The sequence below is a fragment of the Anoplopoma fimbria genome, chromosome 6 (assembly GCF_027596085.1).
Source record: "Anoplopoma fimbria isolate UVic2021 breed Golden Eagle Sablefish chromosome 6, Afim_UVic_2022, whole genome shotgun sequence".
In the NCBI taxonomy this organism is placed as follows: domain Eukaryota; kingdom Metazoa; phylum Chordata; class Actinopteri; order Perciformes; family Anoplopomatidae; genus Anoplopoma; species Anoplopoma fimbria.
This window is the reverse complement of record NC_072454.1, coordinates 24366212-24384447: the sequence shown is the minus strand read 5'-3', so window position 1 is coordinate 24384447 and position 18236 is coordinate 24366212. Positions and strand designations below refer to the sequence as shown.

The window sequence follows — 18236 nt, the reverse complement described above, 5'->3', positions numbered from 1 at the left end:
CTTTGGAGGAGAGCGGAGATCAGAGGCGGCCCTCGGCACAACCGACCGGACCAGGAGGTTAGTCTGTCAGGAGGGCAACTTCAGTGCCTCCTAAGGCATGCTACACCTTGCTGCTTGATTGTGAAGAGTCAGCAGAAATAGAAAGCCTGTGTATCAAGGTGTTGAGGTAAAACCAAGTCAGATTACTGTAAGAAAAAGACGTGATTAAAAATTGAATGCAGGAGGTATCAATTTACCATAGACTATATGTAAGAAGTGGACGTAGCCACCATTGTCTCATCCATTGGTTTGTCGACTGCCGTTTTTTAGCCTCGAGTTCTGCATGTTGGCCATCGTCATCTTGTTTTTTTGCCGTCACCATCTTATTGCAACCAGAACTGACACAAGAGGGTGGACGAAAAAATGGCAGAAAATATTTAGGCGACCAAAAATGTTACAATTAAGTTTCATGAAGTTAAAACACACTGTGAAAGAGTAAAGGTTCACAGACTTCCAAACCAGACAACGCCGTGGTAGCGACCAGTCTATCACAAGGTAGCCACGTCTTAAACTAAAGCATACCCTGCTTTATGGTCTATTTGACTCTAAATGGAGCATCATTTACTAAATGAACATCATGCTCTATTGAAGAAGACTTGAATCTAGCGATTGAGACCATAAACTCATGTCTTTAATGTGTACTGAGGTAATAAATCGAGTGAGAAGTGAGTTTTCTCATTGACTTCTATACAATCAGACTTATTTTTGCAACCAGAGGAGTCGCTCCCTAATAGCAAGTAGAAAGAATGAAACTTTAAGGCACATCAGCATTGGCTTCACTTTTCAGAACCAGAGGTTGCTGCATGGCATTTTCACATATTTGTTTGCAAGAAGAGGAAGTCTGGCCACAACCTGGCTGGAGGGCTGTTGGGGAGTTTTGATTTCACCATGGGCCGAACAATTTAGCACCAGATACAGATCATTAACCCCAGATGGGAGTCATTTTTCTGCTGCTAATGATGGCTTGTCTTCTGCATGTGTAACTAATGCTTTACATTGAACAAATGAACAACAGCTACTATAAAACAAGAGTGGAGGCTTTTCATGCAGAACATCTAGTACAACAGTAGTCATGTACCATCCATCTGAAGTACTGCATGGCTCCGTTAAATATTTTATTCTGTAGTGGAGAAGGTATGGTGAGCTCTTTAGCTTAGGCTTTGATTAGGTATAAGGGAGCTTTTTTCTACCAAACTGCCCCATTTGTCACATAAAACAAGTTTTAGCATTACTTTTATTTTCACTTTGGGACAATGGCTGTCTTTCATAGTGCTATTGGTCTTGTTATGTTTCTTTTGGCTGACCCTGGTCTAGACTGTGATGCTGTTCATTTGAAGAAAAAAGAAGAAAAAGTTTTGGCAGTTGAGCTACATTTTTGCTCACATTTGAAGAAAAAAAGGCACTACCCTTCTTCTCATTCACATCACACTGGACATACAGTACAAAGTTAAAGGAAACCAGGGACACAATTTCAGGAAGTTTTCTTTGGCCCGCAGAGAAAACCCAGAGAGGAGATTTTTCTGAGATCCATTTTTAGTAACGTCCGTGGTTTTGGGGTGAGCCGTGAGGTTGGACAAAGGAGTGCCTGGCCGAAACCGCAACATGTGTGTCTTTGGCCTCTTGTCTGGATGTGGTCTCTCGGCCTTGAGGAAGCAGGAAATGGTCTGTGCTGTCCAGCCAACAGGTGCAAGTTAACTCACTAGTAAACGGCCCCAGTATTTCCCAATTAGAATAGTATATGAGCAAAGGTCAAATTTGTAAATAATTTAGAAATAGGGCAATTTAAGAATCAAACTTAAGTGTTCACTTGGAATTCTTTCGTTCAAAGGTGATATTAGTTAAAGCTGTCCTTAAAGGAGTCCTTCTCTTTTTTTCCCAACAAGCAAACCAATATCCTGTGAACTATGCTCTACTGTGTGAACAACATAAACATCCTTGTCCCCATTTGAATGAATCATGTTTCCTTGGAAGGCGCAGGTTAAGACAGAAATATAAAAAGACAGATATGTAGGTAGATGGTAATCACTGTCTCAACTGTCATCTCTGACTCTGTCTCTCTCTGTCTCTCTCCTCCAGGGACCTGAGGAATAATTTGATAAGTACAGTGGAGCCCGGGGCCTTCCGTGGTCTGCTGACTCTGAAGAGACTGTAAGTATGATGAAGCCCTCTAACAGCCTTCTCCAGGGGACACAGGGACAAGTCCTCTGGCTTTAGAGACAACTAGAAGGAGACTCTAAAGTACAGAGTGAAGCGAGGGCCGAAAGGTTTAACTGAGGCAGAAGTACTGAAACTACTATTTCAGCCTTTTCTGAGGCAATGCTTAGTGAAGACACAATGGCCTTTTTCTAGCAAGGCCTTCCTTCACGTTAATAGAGACACATTTGTCAGCGGGGGATTCCTTGTGTGACCACCGTCTGCAGGATTTCGGGGTTCTCATGTTTTGCTGGAGGGCACATCAGCAGGAGGTGTTAAGGAAGGGGAGCGCATTTGTCATTCACTTGCTCCTCTGGGATTTTAGGGATTAGAACCACTGATCTTCTGCCAGGTAATGTGTTAAAGCAATACTAAGTTACCTTTGCCAATGGCACATTGGATTTCCTTCCATCTCCCATCATCCTTAATTCATTGCTTTAAAGGCACTAAACGTGAAATTGAGAGAATTTCTATTTCCTCTCAATGGCTCTGAGCATGGCAAAAGCTGAGCCTGTGGCTCGCAGCTAACAGTGCTAACAGCTTTATCTGTGCAGACTTTGGCAACAGTGGTGACAGATAAAACAATGTTTAGCTGTTGGGAGAACTGGAGGGTGGGCGCTATACTATCACAATGACGCTGTGCAGAGCCGAGCTAGCCCTACCGCTAGCAAGCTAATCTGCTAGTACTTTTGCTGCTCTCAGCACACCTCTATCTGCTGTCTGTCAGTTTGACTATGTTGTATGAGTTTTTATGAAAACATGTGGGGAAAAAAAATCAGTCCCTTGGAAGTCTCCACACCATCATAAACTACCAAATAGTGTAAGGCTGTAACAGAAAAACCCCTACAGTGTATTTACCTGAGCCAGGATGGGTTTTTACATATGCATGAAAACTTTTATTTGCATTATATCCATTGTTAGAAGTGAACTGTCTAAAGGATCCGATTGTAAGATTTAGTGGCATCTAGTAGTGTGTTGCATATTGCACCCAACTAATTACCCCTCTGCTAACCCCTCCATTTCCAAGCGTGTTGGAGAACTACGGTGGCCTTCAGGTAGGGATAGGTATCTTTAGGATTTTTGTACAACTAGGAGCTACTCTTATCGTTACACTGTTGTTCTACAAGACTTAAAAATTGCTTCTGAAAACATATATAGAATTTTAAAAACAAATAAATTTGAACAGGATTGGAAATTTACATTTTTAATATATCTAAATATTGTTTCTAGAGCAGCAAACAATACATTAACAACAGCAAAGTGAATATATAAAGTCATTAATATCTCACATTTCTGAGTGATGTTTACAAAGAATGAAGAACACAGACATCGGATAGCATCAGTCATTCCTTCTATCAACTGTCCACCTGGCTGCTTTGTCTCAGCCAGCACAAAGGTTAACAAAAAAAGAGAAGCTTTTGGCTGATTATGCGTGCTGTGCTTGTGTCATAGCGTTGATGGCCGATTGATTAGGTTTCACTATTGTTTACATGTTCACAGATGTATTGCTTAAGTATTGGCTTTTTACCCGCAAATATTTTAGTGCACGTACAGTAACAAGTATAGTTGCCGTCAACTTGTGTATCCTTCACTTCACCACAGCGGCCTCTCTGCTTGCGATTTGTGCGTGTGTTTGTGTCTATGTGTGTGTGTGTGTGTGTGTGTGTGTATAGTTGGAGGAGCTCAGCCTGACAGAAAGCAGAGCAAATGTCTGCTGTAGCGTGATAATAAATGACACCAAAACATTAGAAACTAAATAAAACTAATAAAAAAAGTAATCTCTGGGTTTATCAATACTGTGATCTTTAATTATTTAGCACAGGGGTCTTTATTAATATTGAGTTTCGTTACCCATCCCTACATGAGATAACGTACAAATACAGATGGCTCCTTCTCGAACCAATGCTCAGTTTGTTCGTTCTTGGCTGCTGTAGAAACGTGGGGGGCAAGATGGCGGAATCCGTGATAGAGGACCTGCTCCCTATGTAGGGATACAAATGGCTTTTTCAAAGCTAAGGAAAACTTTTTGTTTCAGGTGATTATGCACTGATTAAAACATTTGGATTAATGTCACATTATCGGATTTTCCCTACACGACTATCAGAGGCCAAAAGACTTCATGATGAAGATATGATCATGATATCTAAAGAAAATTTGAAATAAGCTAATAATTCTAGCAGTCAAATTCATCTTGACTTTGTTTATTGTGGTTTTGTTGCTTTTTTTGAAAAATAAATTTCACACAAAATATGAGTGTAGGGAAGTGTAGAGATAGTCTGTTACAATACTCCTATAAATAATGTGTATTAATAACATGATATCAATATATTTAATTTCTTTTTTATCAGGGTTATCAACATCCCTAATTTGGCTTCTTTATATCTTCAGGTTTTTATTAACTATAAACAAACAAACAAACAAACAAACTGTAAAGTTACATAAAACCTGAATTGTCTAATAAACAGACTTGCAATGTAAACATGCACAAAGAAATGATTTTGACCGTAGAAAAAAGTATACGTTTTTTTTTCTTCTGTGTTTTTCCTTCTATTTAAGTCATTATCCCGTCGATTACTCTCATCCTGGCGTTCTACATATAGCCTCCAGAGTGAGTGACATGATTGCAGCCCGATACTTAGTGGGCTCTGGGCTGGCACGGATGCAGGCAGTGAGTTAGCCGTGCTGATTCGGGGCGCGTGTGCGCCAAGCTCGGGGAGCAGCAGAGTGCTAATTTAAGTGCTCCCCAACTGGTGATTACTCGAGTGCTCTGCTTATTTTCCCACAGCTGCTCCAGCAAAGCAGCTCTTTAATTACAGAGTGCGAGGGCACGGAGCCACGGACGCGACAGCGCTCAGCCACTCCGCATACGGAAGCCCGCTGTATTTTAGCGCTGGTGTGTGTATGTGGGGGGTGTGTGTGTGCCAGCGATGGTTATATGAGGAGTGAAAGGTTACAAAAGGTCAGGAGAGCTATTCCAGGAAGTGGAGCCAATGAATGAACATTGTTTTCGAACACCTTTCACAGCTGTTTAAGTTCTCTGTGTTTTAACAAGGCGAGCATACAAGAACAAAGATAAAAAATATTGTGCCTTTTGTCTCTGGTTCTGAATATATTATATTAACTGAAATGAACTGAAATGTTCTCCTTTCTTAACTTTTTTTTGTCCTCATAGGGACCTGTCCAACAACAGGATTGGCTGTCTCTCGCCTGAAATGTTTCTCGATCTGGGCAGCCTCTCAAAATTGTGAGTAATCCCTAAATTGAAAACATGCCTTGCACAGCTTTGTGCCTAACTTGCACAGTCTGTACAGAATATGGTGTTTGATATGGATTTAGTAGTGTCTACAGTTGTTTGGCTTTGATGCATGTGTGGAGTGACCTGGTTCTGGATGAATGTCTGTGTGTGTTTAACAGGAATTTATCCGGAAACATCTTCTCCACTCTGACCGTGGGACTCTTTACTCACCTCGTGGCTCTCAGAGTGCTGTAAGGCAACCCACACATTCACACTATGTACATAATTCATTCAGTCGAAAATAAATAAATTCAATTTTGACTTATTATAGCAGGAAAGGCACAGGTGTGACTAATGACATTAACGATGGCTCTGTTCCGTGTAAGTGAGTCAGCATGCACAATACCTGTGCCCTAGAGCTGGCACACATTAATTCAATCAATTACACCTGTGATTTTTTTTCCTGTTATGACATCTCAAAAAGCCACCTGTCCGCCTATCGGATGAATGAAGGGGCTAAAAATCCAGTAACACAAGATCACAGGTTGTAACTGTTGGCTGGTTCTTTCTGCCGCCAGGCACTTCAGCACAGAGACTTTGTTCTGCGACTGTCAGCTTAAGTGGCTGCTTCTCTGGGCCCGAAGCAACTCTGTGAAGATTGGCAACGACACGGTGTGCATGTTCCCCACCCACCTCCACGGGCTGGAGTTTCGCAACCTACGTGAACAGCAGCTCAGATGTGGTAAGAACCTACAGTGCCACAATGGAGTGAGGTTAACATAGAGTGGGCGCTCTTAAAATTGAAGTGAAAGAGAACAATAGGCTTACCATAAAATAGTTAAGAAAGCATATTATTGACAATGCAGTGTTCAACATGTGATACTTGAAAATGTAAATAGTTATTTCACATTATTCATTAACATTCACACAGTTAATTGTATTTTGTTGCTAGCTCTACACCTAGCTAGCTAACACTAGCTTGTGCATTAACCAGACACCAATAGCCGTAGGGTTAGTCTTTTTGTTTATTGCTAGCTTTACACCTAGATAGCTAACACTAGCTTGCCCATTAGCTATTTGTAGGGTTCGCTATTTTACTAATAGCAAAGGCGCAAAGCTAAAAAAAACCACTTTAGCTAATGTTTGATGTAGCCTAGCCATTTATTTGTAGCATGTAGCTCAAAACACATATCCCTGATACTCACTTATAAGATTACATTTTAAAAAATGGGTGCTACAAAGAGAGTGAGTGCTATTTACATCTCCAGTGTTATTCTTATTATTCCTTAGTGTTATGTCTTATGAAATGTTGAATTAACATTATAGTAATATTACCTAATGTTTTACTTCCTCAGATTGAGATCAAAATACAGTGTAGAAATCAACACATTCTGGTTTTGTTTGTCATATACAAGAGAGAGGCTGCAGAGTTATCTTGATTTTTGAAGAAAAAACCCAGCTGTAAGCAATTACAACTCAGGAAGGAATTAAGCTCAGGAAGAAATGAACATTACTTGTTTTGAAGAGAGGAACAGGTAGTGAAGTGGATAATTGTATTTGTTCGAATGACGCCTGGACTGTTTATTCTGTTGGTGTTTATTTACCTACCTAAAAAAAAAGGTGTGAAAACAACACAATGTGACTTGGTTTCCATGAGATTTAAGGATTTTACCTCAATGAGAAGCAATTCAGATAGAGCTATATACAAGGAACTTGTCTGTTACAGGACCTCCGGTGTGCTTTGACGCTCATTTTAGGCCCTGAAATATTTCAAGTTTGAGTCTTTTGGGTTGCATGACAATATATTCTCAACTCTGTCTAGGGACAAAATATATTATTTCAAGGTTTTAAGTATTTTGTTTGCATTAGTATGCAAGGCTCTGTGATATTTTGTTATATTAGCACTATTCTTACTTTAGGTTATCTGATCTTGCTGAGACTTTGACTTATTTGAATGGATCTTATCAAGTGAAAACCACTTAATGTGATGACATCCACATTTCTTTTTTTTATTTTTAGAAAAAAAGCAGATATCATAAAATGTTTTCATTTCATTTTGCAAATCTTTTGCAGTGAAGGAGATAATATTTCATCCAGATCGAATTGTTTCTCAAATGGCCTTTTACTTGAGCAAAAAGTAATCCTTAACAAAGGGATATCTTTACACTTGAGGAAAGCCTCCTGAGACTTCTCATTACCATTTCCCAACATTGCATTTTCAAGAGGTTAGCACACTGAGAACGTGATTAAGTAGATCTCTTCTGATAATAGGTTTCCCTCTCCACTGTTATCTCTCCACTTGCTGTGAACTGTTTGACAACCCTAATATAAGGCAATAATTCAGTGCAAAATTGCCAGAGAGAAAGCCCCAGGCAAAAACAAGGTCTCATGATACAGTTCTTGTGCAGTGTTTTCCCTATTATGTTCTATGTACCACCTGTGTTAAAAGCCAGAGGAAGCTAGCTCGTGCTGCAGAAGTTGCTCTGCCAAAACGTTGGATCAAATCTCTGCCAGGAAAATAAATGAGCAATGCCCTCTCCTGCCTCTTGATTCCTGTCAAAACGCTTTCAGTAAAGCGTATAACACTTGAGCTGGTAGCTGCTATTCTTAAGTTTCCAAGTGGCCAGTGGTAGAAGACTGTTGTTGAGTTGGGCAGTTGTGGAAATTTCTGAATATGCAGCAAAAGGTTGGTGGACAAGATCCGGTGTGCTCAGTAAAACCTTCCCAATGGTTCTATTTTTGGAGAATAGGGTGTTCCGTCATATATAAATGACACGGCATGGTGTGTGTTTGCCTTTATCTAGTTGCATGTTGCATGTTTTTAATGTTTCAAGAGGCTGACAAATTTGCAGAAAAACAATTTGAATATGCAAACTATTTGCAAAATTTGCCACTTTTAGACTAAATGAGTCTGAGGACTCAACAGACAGATTTTGTTGCAGCATGGCGTCGATCAGCAGTTGGAGTTTTTAAGTAAAAACAGAGTGGCCACATTAAAGAGGAATCCAAGAGTCTTTACTCTCCTCTCTCTCTCTCTCTCTGATGGTACGGTTGCAGACAGGCAATCTCCCCGTGCCTCCCCTCCCTGTCTCCCCTCCGTTGCTCTATCTCCCTGGTCCGTGCTGCGGCCCACGGGGGAATCGTATCTCATATGTGATAGAATCATCCTCTTCTTCTCCTTACATCTGGTTCACGCTGGGGATATTGCTCCGGAATGAGAAAAATCACTGGGGTGTGTTTGTGAACGCGTGTGAATGTGTGAATCGAGGGGACATTATATGAAGATGTCACACAGTGTGCAGAGAACTAACGAGGATAGAAAATGTGTCCCAGTCTGCGTCATGTGCATGCTCTCCCCTGCCGCGGTTTGCACGTAAACACAGACAGCACCGTCCTGACACATGTGCACCACAGACATGGAGTTATTTCATGTAATCCTGATTGTATGTGTTATTATTTCATTTACAAAGAACAATCCAAAGCAATTACAGGCTAATTCTGAGCCGCGAGGCAAATCCAGCGGCGGGACGAGGAGCGCTCCTTTCAGACCCTAAAGCAACCATTATGGGATTACAGCGATGATGTTCTGGGCTCCTCCGCCTCTACACAGCACGAGTCCATCTCACAATACCTCACTCATTTACTTGGCAACCAACACTTTTCAATTGGATACGGCGTGGCGCTCTAACAGCCATATTTTTTTAAATGTCATTCGATGGTTGTTATTTTCACGTGGCTTTACTTTTCAAGGGTTTGTCTTAAAGCGGCGCAGGCAGGCCAGGACCTTATTAAGGCAGAGCGGATGGAATATTGCTCAGCACCTGATGCTAGGTTCTTATAATCAAGAAAAATGATGAATAATGAAAATATCCCTCTTCCACACTCGCATAACAGCAGAAATATTAATATTTCTTCGCAGAGATTTTCCCCCATAGTTTTTTATGAAGACGTGTCATAGAAGATGCATCTGTTTCTTCCTCCAGCGGCTGCAGCTTGATGGGTAGCAGATGTCTGCTCCATGCATTCCAGCAGTGAGCCCTTGTCCCTACGCTGATACGGGTCGGGTACCGCCTGCAAATGAGGGGGAACCCGAGGAGCGCGTGCGGCTACCCGTCAGGATCAGGTGCTTCCTGTGTCGAGGTCAGAGCAGGCGTCTGTTCAGCTCATCTAGCCACGGCCCTCTGGTTCTCTAACACTGCTGGCTGGAGAGCCACAGCACAGACGTAAAGCCCGGCGCTAACATGTTGTTCACTGCAGGACAAGCCTCCGCTTTATTATTTATTGCATGATGACACAGCAGTGCAATTGCCCTTTATGGGCATCATGTCATTAAATTTAATTTCACATGCAGGCCCATGTCTTTAAGCCTGTGGTGTGCCTCCAATGATTAAATGATATAAAAACATCATGATATTACTTAAGGCCTGTCACATGGGTCTTTGAAGTCCAGTCACACACCTTTTTTAAGACCAGTTGCCTTGAGAAAGGGATAATAAAAACAGACACAGTGGTCAGTCTGAGAAGGAGAATGTCTGCTTTTTTTTTTTTCATTACCATTTATATATGGATCAAAATAGAAACATTTTGTTGTGTAAATAAACAGGGACATTTCTTACATCTGTTTTTTTGTTTAGTTTTTTTACCAAAAATATATTTTTTGTTTGAGGACTTCAAAATTGTGACGGTTACTCTAATAAGAACTTTATGTGGAGCCTGCCGTGTGACAGGGTGTGAATAATTGTAGACCGTTATGATTACTTTTGAATAATAAATTGGTAGATTTAAAATGCTTTTACAGATTGGAGAAGCAGCAGGAGCTTGGATTGGCCTCAAACCACACATGATTTCTGCTGAAACAGCTGGCCAATCAAAGCTTGTGTCTGGGTTGACCTTTACATTTTTAGGTGCACATGTGTACATATAACGTTAAAGAGTGTAAACATTTAAGATGGAAACAATTGCTGATGAGTACAATATGTGTTTGATAGGCATACAGTTAAGTAACACAGAGCAAAAATGTAAAAATCTTTAAAACATTTATATTTCTAAAACGCAAATAACAATTTATCATTTAGAGAAAATAGAATAGATCAATACAATTATTGCTTGGTAAAGTTAAGGTTGTAATTCTTAAGACTTTGGTTAAAAAGATTTGTTTTATAGATTCATTTTGATTAACGAATGCGGCAGGTGCTAACCGCTGTACCAAACACGTTACATCTCCTGTGGCTGCTTCACAATAAAAGCTGTTAAATGTGAAGCAGCAGCAGGTGGATGCTCCATTTGCATCAGCAGCAACTTGATTCAGCTATGATATGGTGGGAAGATAGCAAACTGTGAGTCTGCTATCAATGAGATAAAAATGCGCTGGATTACATGCATAGAGCATGCATGCATTTGTATCTCAGTCTGAAAATAGGTTTCATCAAACATTTAAAGATTTTAAAGAATTTGCTAGTTGATGGAACACTGTAAAAGTCTATATTTATCATGATGTGGCGCTGCGGACTCCATTGAGAATATGTTAGCTGCATCATAATAAAGGCCCGGTCTTCAGGGAGCATCAATGTTTGTTCCACATACGGAGCCACACTGCTAATGTACTCACACTCACACATATCATTATGCCTCTGTCCCCGTCTCCATCTCTCTTCCACTCCTTTCTCCCACACACAAAAACACACAGACGACCAATAATTGCATTTTTGCTCTTGCAGTGGCCAACGGCCGAAGGCAAGCAGCCACACTCTGATCCTTGGCTCAAAGCGTTGTTTCAACAGTATCAGCATCAGCCAAGTCAACAGTCAACGGCCCCCATGGTGTTTCACCCGCAGGAGGTTTGAAAAAGCTCAGCTACTGCGGCTGAAGACTATCACAGAGCCTTCGCCCTCGAACCGCGTCAGCTCCAGTAATTACATCGAGATGTCATCATGGAAGATCCAATGTTAGCGACAGCTTTTTGACGTTACTCTCCAAAGCGTGACACTTTTGATTATGCACCTATGATTATGAATTACTTATGTAGAAAATTGAGGTCGCAGCTCTGCATGTGTTAATAGCCGTGATTGCTGAGTGGGGTTAGGTATTACCATAAACAGCCGTGCTCGCCACTCTTCTCTGCTCAGGGGAAATGTTGAGTTGTGGGCCGGAGACGTTCAGCACCTGACATGGATCTTTCAGTCTTTTTTTTTTTTTTATTTTTTTTTCAAACCGATGCATGGAGCAATAAAAAAACAGTATGAGCCATGTATCGGATTGCCTGTCAGCGGCAACATCCCACAATTGATTGGAATACAAGCGAAGGCAAAGCGCTTGCTTACGCTGCTCTTTGGAGCGCGTCCAAGGAAATGTCTTGTATGAACGAACGAAAGGCGCTCCGAAGTTAATTCCCGAGGTGGGACAGTGAGCTGGCGAGGCATCAGCCTAATCCTGGGTCGAAAAAAATAAATTAAAATAAAAAACATGGCTAGATCAGGAATCATATACATCTCCACAGTTTCATCATGATTAGGGAGATCTCATTGTCTTACATGTTCTGCATCTGCAGTATCATTAGATCAATCAGATCCTGAGGGTTTTCCAAAGAGAAAAAAAAATCTAACCCTTTCCCATATTCTGCCAGCAGACTGAACACTCTCCCATGCCTTCTAATCTCAATCCTTATCACAGCCGTATTCTCTGGCTGCTAGGTAAATAATCCTATCACTGGCCTCCATTGTGAACATGTAAGGAGTCAAGGAGAGTCCAAGGGAGCGCTCAAGGCTGTTGGTCTTTATCAGCCGCTGTTCATCTCACACATCAGCAGCAACAACATGTGGGAACGGCGGGAGAAGGAGTGTGACCTTGACAGAATTTGTGTGTGTGTGTGTGTGTGTGTGTGTGTGTGTGTGTGTGTGTGTGTGTGTGTGTGTGTTGCATGATGTAGGAATGCGTTGCAGGGTTGATATGAGCCTGATTTCAATTCATGCATGTAATTACACTTTTGTAGATTTTAGCAGCAATTGCCAAATCCCAACCAATAGTGATCCCCTTAAACCTCCATCCTGCCTCCGATGGATGAAAGAATGACCTCGCTCTGTTTCTCTCCCTCCACCCATCCATCCACTGGCAGGGGTGGAAGTGAAGGTTTACAAGCTGACCTTTTCCCTGTTTTATCCTTTTCCTTTCTTCCAGACGGACCTCTGGAGATGCCCCTCTTCCAGCTCATCCCCTCCCAGAGACAACTGGTCTTCCGTGGAGACCGCCTGCCCCTGCAGTGCACCGCCTCCCACCTGGACCCCTCGGTGGAGCTCCGGTGGCGTCACAGCGGCCACGTCGTGACCACGCAGGAGGACCGGGGCGTCTACGTGGAGGAAACCCTGCTTCACGACTGCTGCCTGCTCACCAGGTATACACGAAGGGGAGAGAGGAGGAGGTGGAGGAGGGGGGAGGGGTGGATGGATGGATGGAGGGGTGAGGGATGTGAGCTGAGAGCTGATTAACTGTTTTGCTGGCCGGTTGGGCTGACATGCATACACACACACACACACACACACACACACACACACACACACACACACACACACACACACACACACACACACACACACACACACAGATGTCTAAGGGTGTTTGTTAGTCCACCGATGCAGATGATAAATAAACATAAACTGCAGTGTAATCATGACACATAGAGATGCACACACATGTCGCCAGGGGTCACAACATATACACACACACACACACACACACACACACACACACACACACACACACACACACACACACACACACACATACATGTCTCTCTCTCTCTATCCCTCACTCACCCATAGTGGCTGTGATTTACCTTTTTTGGTATCGGCACCCTTGATAAGGATCTGAAAGGACAGGACAGAATTGGCTTGGCAGCGTGCCAACACCTCAGAGCAATCTGCGGCTCGTCTCCAGAGGTTAGCCGCTCCCCGAGCGCCGGCGCTGGCTTGATCGCACGCTAAGAGGAACAGATGCTGAATCATAATTGCGGTGATAAAGTAGACTGGCAACACTGGTTTGGCACATTTCTTTTTTCTTTTTTTTGTTTGATAGAAGCCGAAAGCTTCCATCCTCTTCCTGTCTTTGTTTCCTTGGTGGTCCGCGGCGCGTTGGAGCGTGCATGTCTCTGTGTGTGTCTCTGTGTGTGTGTGTGTTTATGTGTGTGTGTGTATGTGTGTGTGTTATAGTAAATGCGTTTGACGTAACACTGTAACACTGTGGCAACAGGGCTCAGACGCAGCAGCACGTTGCTGTTGATTAGTTTAACGGCTGCCTGCTCTGACTCGGCCTCGCTAACATAAATATTGATGCAGCGCTGACAGAAATATGTATCTCCGTGTCCACAGGGCCACAATGCCTCTTTGTTGTGGGGTTTACTCGGCAACAAGAATGCCAGCTACTTTTCCGCTCCGTTTCTGGGGAAGGTATTCCATTCCCCTGACTGCCAACGCCACAGATATCGATATTTATTTTTTTCTTTTCATTATGTACCAGCTCACTGTTTGACATTCTCAGTGATCCCTACGGTGAAAGCACTGCCTTGAATAATTGGATTACAGGGTAGAGAGAGAACTTTAAGTGAGGTTTCAGTATGTCAGCATGATGTTCCTCTGCATTTTTTATGATGAATTCATCAATAGGGGTCAGTGAAATACTTGGTCATTCAGTACTTATTGCCTACAATTATCAACAGTGGTGGCGACTGAATAACTATACTTACAGTACAATTTTGAGGTACTTTCACTTTTCTTGAATATTGCACCACCATGCTATTTCACACCTAATTACCTCACTACATTTCAAACTGAAATTTTGCATTCTTTAATCACGTAATTTAATTTGACATCTTATTTTTACAAGTAATTTTGTAGAATGCATCAACTACTTAAAAGTAGTGAAAATGTGCTTCACCTCTGCCCAGACAGCAAGTTATAAGTAGCATAAATCTAACATTAATAACAACATCAATAATATACTGCACGTTTCAAATAATAAAAATGTGATTTTGGATTTTGTTTATAATTCTTCTGCTCCCACTAATCTATATTATGACATTAACAATGGATCGAATGATTGTGTGTAAGGCATAGGCGGTCTAACCAACAAATAACCATCGACTGATTCAGCAGTTCCCCTCAGCTCTACTGAGCTCCGTAGAATCTTTCAGCTAATTGTGTTGGTTTTCTGGCTCACAACTCCAGTCACAGCAGGCAGCCGTTCGAGCAAATAAGCTTAGATAGAATAACTTTACACTACCTGCCCAGCAAAACAATGTTAGCGACGAGCTGGTGAACGGTTAGATGCTAAGAAGCCAGAGATTTCCCTGATGAATTGGTGGAGAACAAAAACAGAGCTAAAGAAGAGTGGTTATTTGACTTTATACATCGTGTCGACACAAACACAACAAGAAAAAAAGATAATATTGCTCCATGTCTGATAACGCGTTAGCCATATCATCATATACATGGTTATAATAGGTGAATGTTGTTGTTATGACTAATGTAAAAGTTGAAAAAAAGGTAACATTTTAAATGCAGGACTTTTATTTGTAATGCAGCGTTTTTATTCTGGGCTATAGCTACTATCATCAAAGGTGTGTAGAGAGTGTAGGATGTGAAAATCTATGACTATATGTCATTTTATTCATTGCTTTAACCACATAGATTCTGAATATCACTTTAAACACCATCTATAAGCAGACATTAAACAGTAGAGAATAAATATTGCTAATATTATACATAATATCATACAACAGTCATGAGATTTAGGTGCGGAGTCACTGGCTTCATACTAACTGTAGAGAACGTAGATGAATCCTTATTGTCAGGGTATCATTGTACTGTAAGTAGAACTCCTTATGCAACTGTCCCTCTGTGTTGGCTGTGTACCGACTCTCTGCTCCCGTTCCAGCCCTCTGCTTCCTTGGTGCCATCAACACAAACTGTACCGCTCCCCATCTCGACATCAACGTGATGAATCTCTCATTGCTCACATTCTGATTAGGGGCCCTGCTTGCAATTACCCACTGCTCTCCTCGTGTATACACAAATAATGCACTTTTTCTCTCCCCAAAGTGGAACCCATTCAGGTCGTGTTGCTCTTGGCACCTAAAACGTCTCCCTCATGTCGAGAGAAAGCTGCAAAGGAGCAGACATCATTTCCATGGCTGATGAGTGTGTAACAGAGCTCGCTCCAAAAAAAACAATCCGCCATGCCGGGGCTGAACTTCACCCTTCAACCCAGAGCTCGATCTTAAATTGCGCCGTTGACAGAGACGTGGGGGGGAATTAAAGTCCTGTGATCTCACTGGTTCAACAATCGTTAAGACAAAAAAAAACCTTCACTAATGTGTCGGCCTTTGACGTGCCAGACGCCGTCGTTGCTTATTTAGCCACAGTGGACATCGCATTAGCCATTAAGGCCCTGCGTTGATGTCGTTCACCTTGGATGGATGTCCTCTGAGTCAGTCAGCCTCGCCCTGCATGCCCCATCAGAGGGGAGAGACTGAATACACAGGATTTAGCGCGTGGCTTAAAGCCCTCGTCTGGATTTGTTGCGCGGCGTTGCAGCAACGCGAGTGAGAGACGCCAGAGTTTCATTGGAGTGACCTCTGTGAAGGTGAACCCCCCCCAAAAATGCTCTGCGGCTGTTTTCTCAGCTGAATTCCGCTTATCCCGCTTTAGGCTGCATCAGGCAAACGGCCAGTTTTTAGACGCTCAAAACATCACATGACCTTTGCTTACTGGTTATGATGCTGAGAAATATATTTTCTGTTTGTTTGCAGCTTTTTTGTATTGTACTATATTTTCTCACCGTATCATCATAGTCTCTAATTCGCTGGCGCAGGTGGGCCGATAAGCTGATCCATTTACACTGCTCACAGTGAGCAGAAGCGGGGGGAAAAAAGAGGGCCCCATGAGGCCCGATGGCTCTGCAAGGCGGGCCAGACTCCTGCTGAGTAATGGTGTCAAGCCAAACTCCCAGTATTAGCTATGCTAGCGGCAGCTGTGGGACCAGCCAGTGATTCATGTTTCATTAATCAAACATTTTAGAGCCCTGTAGCTAGCTACGGCAGACACTTTGGATGTATCTTACTTAATCCTTTCCATTTTTAATCAGGCTAATCTTGCACAAAACGAAGAACCTGGTTCGGAAGTATCACTGAAGGCAGAGGAAAAAAGGAAATGCCTCTCTCTCTCTGTGCCCACGTCCTCCTGCTGATCTCTCTAAAGCTGTTTTTTAATTTTTTTTATCTTTGATCCTGCTTACAAACATAAACTGTAATTTGATTAAATTCTACCCACATCTCTTTCCGCTGTTATTTCATTCTACTATGTTTTCTTTAAATCCTCTGTGGCACTTTTTGTTTTGTTCTTTCCTCATTTTCTGTCATGAATTTAGCAGCCAGTTTACAAGCTTCTGTGAAACACCAGTTGCCAAGGAGACCAAATTTGATTATGTCCACATATATGCAATTTTACCTCCAGGTTCATCCCTTTCCTGCGTGCCAGTTTATGTCAGTAAAGAAAAATAAAAGCTCTTAGTTACACTGGTTGAAGTTTAACAAGACACAGCTAAATGTAAATGATTTAACAGTATTTATGAAGATATGCTTTGCAGAGTGTTGAATAGAGTGGGTTAAGACGAGGAGCTAATTTGATATGGAAGCTGCTCTGATGCGAAAAGTCATTATATCTGAGAGAATTCTGCCCAGATGTGTGTACATCTGTGTGCATATTGATACATCCTGCCTGTATCTTTACAGGCAGGATGTATTACCCATCTAAATGTTCAAGAAAGCAGCCAAAAGCGTAGGTTAATGCACCGTCCTCCCAAGCTGTTATAGACCACAAATCCACCAACTGTGATCAGTGAGCTTGTGTGAAAATGTCCCGGCTTTTGGGACATTTGTCGGGCGGAGAGGACAGATTGAAAGTTTACAGTCTCGTAAGCAACATTATGCAAACAAATTGTTAAATATCAGCGTGTGAGCGTAAATGTTCCCTAATGAGTCCCCGGGGAGCCGCTCCACAATGGTGCAGTGTTGCCGGGGATGTAGGTCAGTGCTTTGTGTACGGCTCATGTGTGCCCCTGCCCTACTGCTTCTCACATAGCGGGGCCTTTTTTTCTTCATACATTCATTTACGTGAGGATGACCTTTTTGTTTTTCTGTAAACCGGACCAGCTGTTGGAATGCTTTTCCTCCGGTTTCCTTATTTTGTCTGGTTGCAGCAGTTCACAAGGGGCGTTTTTTGCGATCAGGCTGCAGCAAGATTTGCCTTCTGTAGTGAAGTTTTTCTCCATGAGTCAGGCGGGGGGGAGTTGGGGAGGGAGTCACAGAGGGAGAGGAGAGGTGGGTGTGTTTGTGTGTGTGTGTTTGGTTTGGGGGGGTATTTCCCTGTGTGTTTCCCATCATTCAGACAGTTGGCCCATGTTCAGCGATGATGTAACTGTCCCCTCTGCAGACTGTTCATGGTTGAGAAGGGACAGCAGCTGTGTCATACACGCCTGCATCACACAGAGGCAGGTACACATGCAAATCACCATCATCATCATCATCATCATCATCATCATCATCATCATCATCATCATCACCATCCATAAAATATCTAATTAATCTGTTTTGTTTCATGCACTGTAAAAAGGACACTTATTTTGCCGGTCATAATTTATAATGTTAACATTTCTTAGTCATTAATAAATGACCAAAAAGGTTTTTGAAAACAGTATTTTCTGCTCAAAACAAGCCCCTTTA

The 18236-nt window shown here is 42.2% G+C and overlaps 1 protein-coding gene across 1 annotated transcript in view; it reads left to right on the top strand.

Annotated features, from left to right (window-relative positions):
* Positions 1-18236, top strand: part of LOC129092609 (adhesion G protein-coupled receptor A3) — a 163413-nt gene that overhangs the window by 27563 nt on the left and 117614 nt on the right. The window contains exons 3-7 of the mRNA XM_054600615.1: positions 2116-2187; positions 5405-5476; positions 5647-5718; positions 6046-6209; positions 12641-12854. Coding sequence (XP_054456590.1) covers positions 2116-2187; positions 5405-5476; positions 5647-5718; positions 6046-6209; positions 12641-12854 — 594 coding nt within the window. The remainder of the gene's footprint in view (positions 1-2115; positions 2188-5404; positions 5477-5646; positions 5719-6045; positions 6210-12640; positions 12855-18236) is intronic.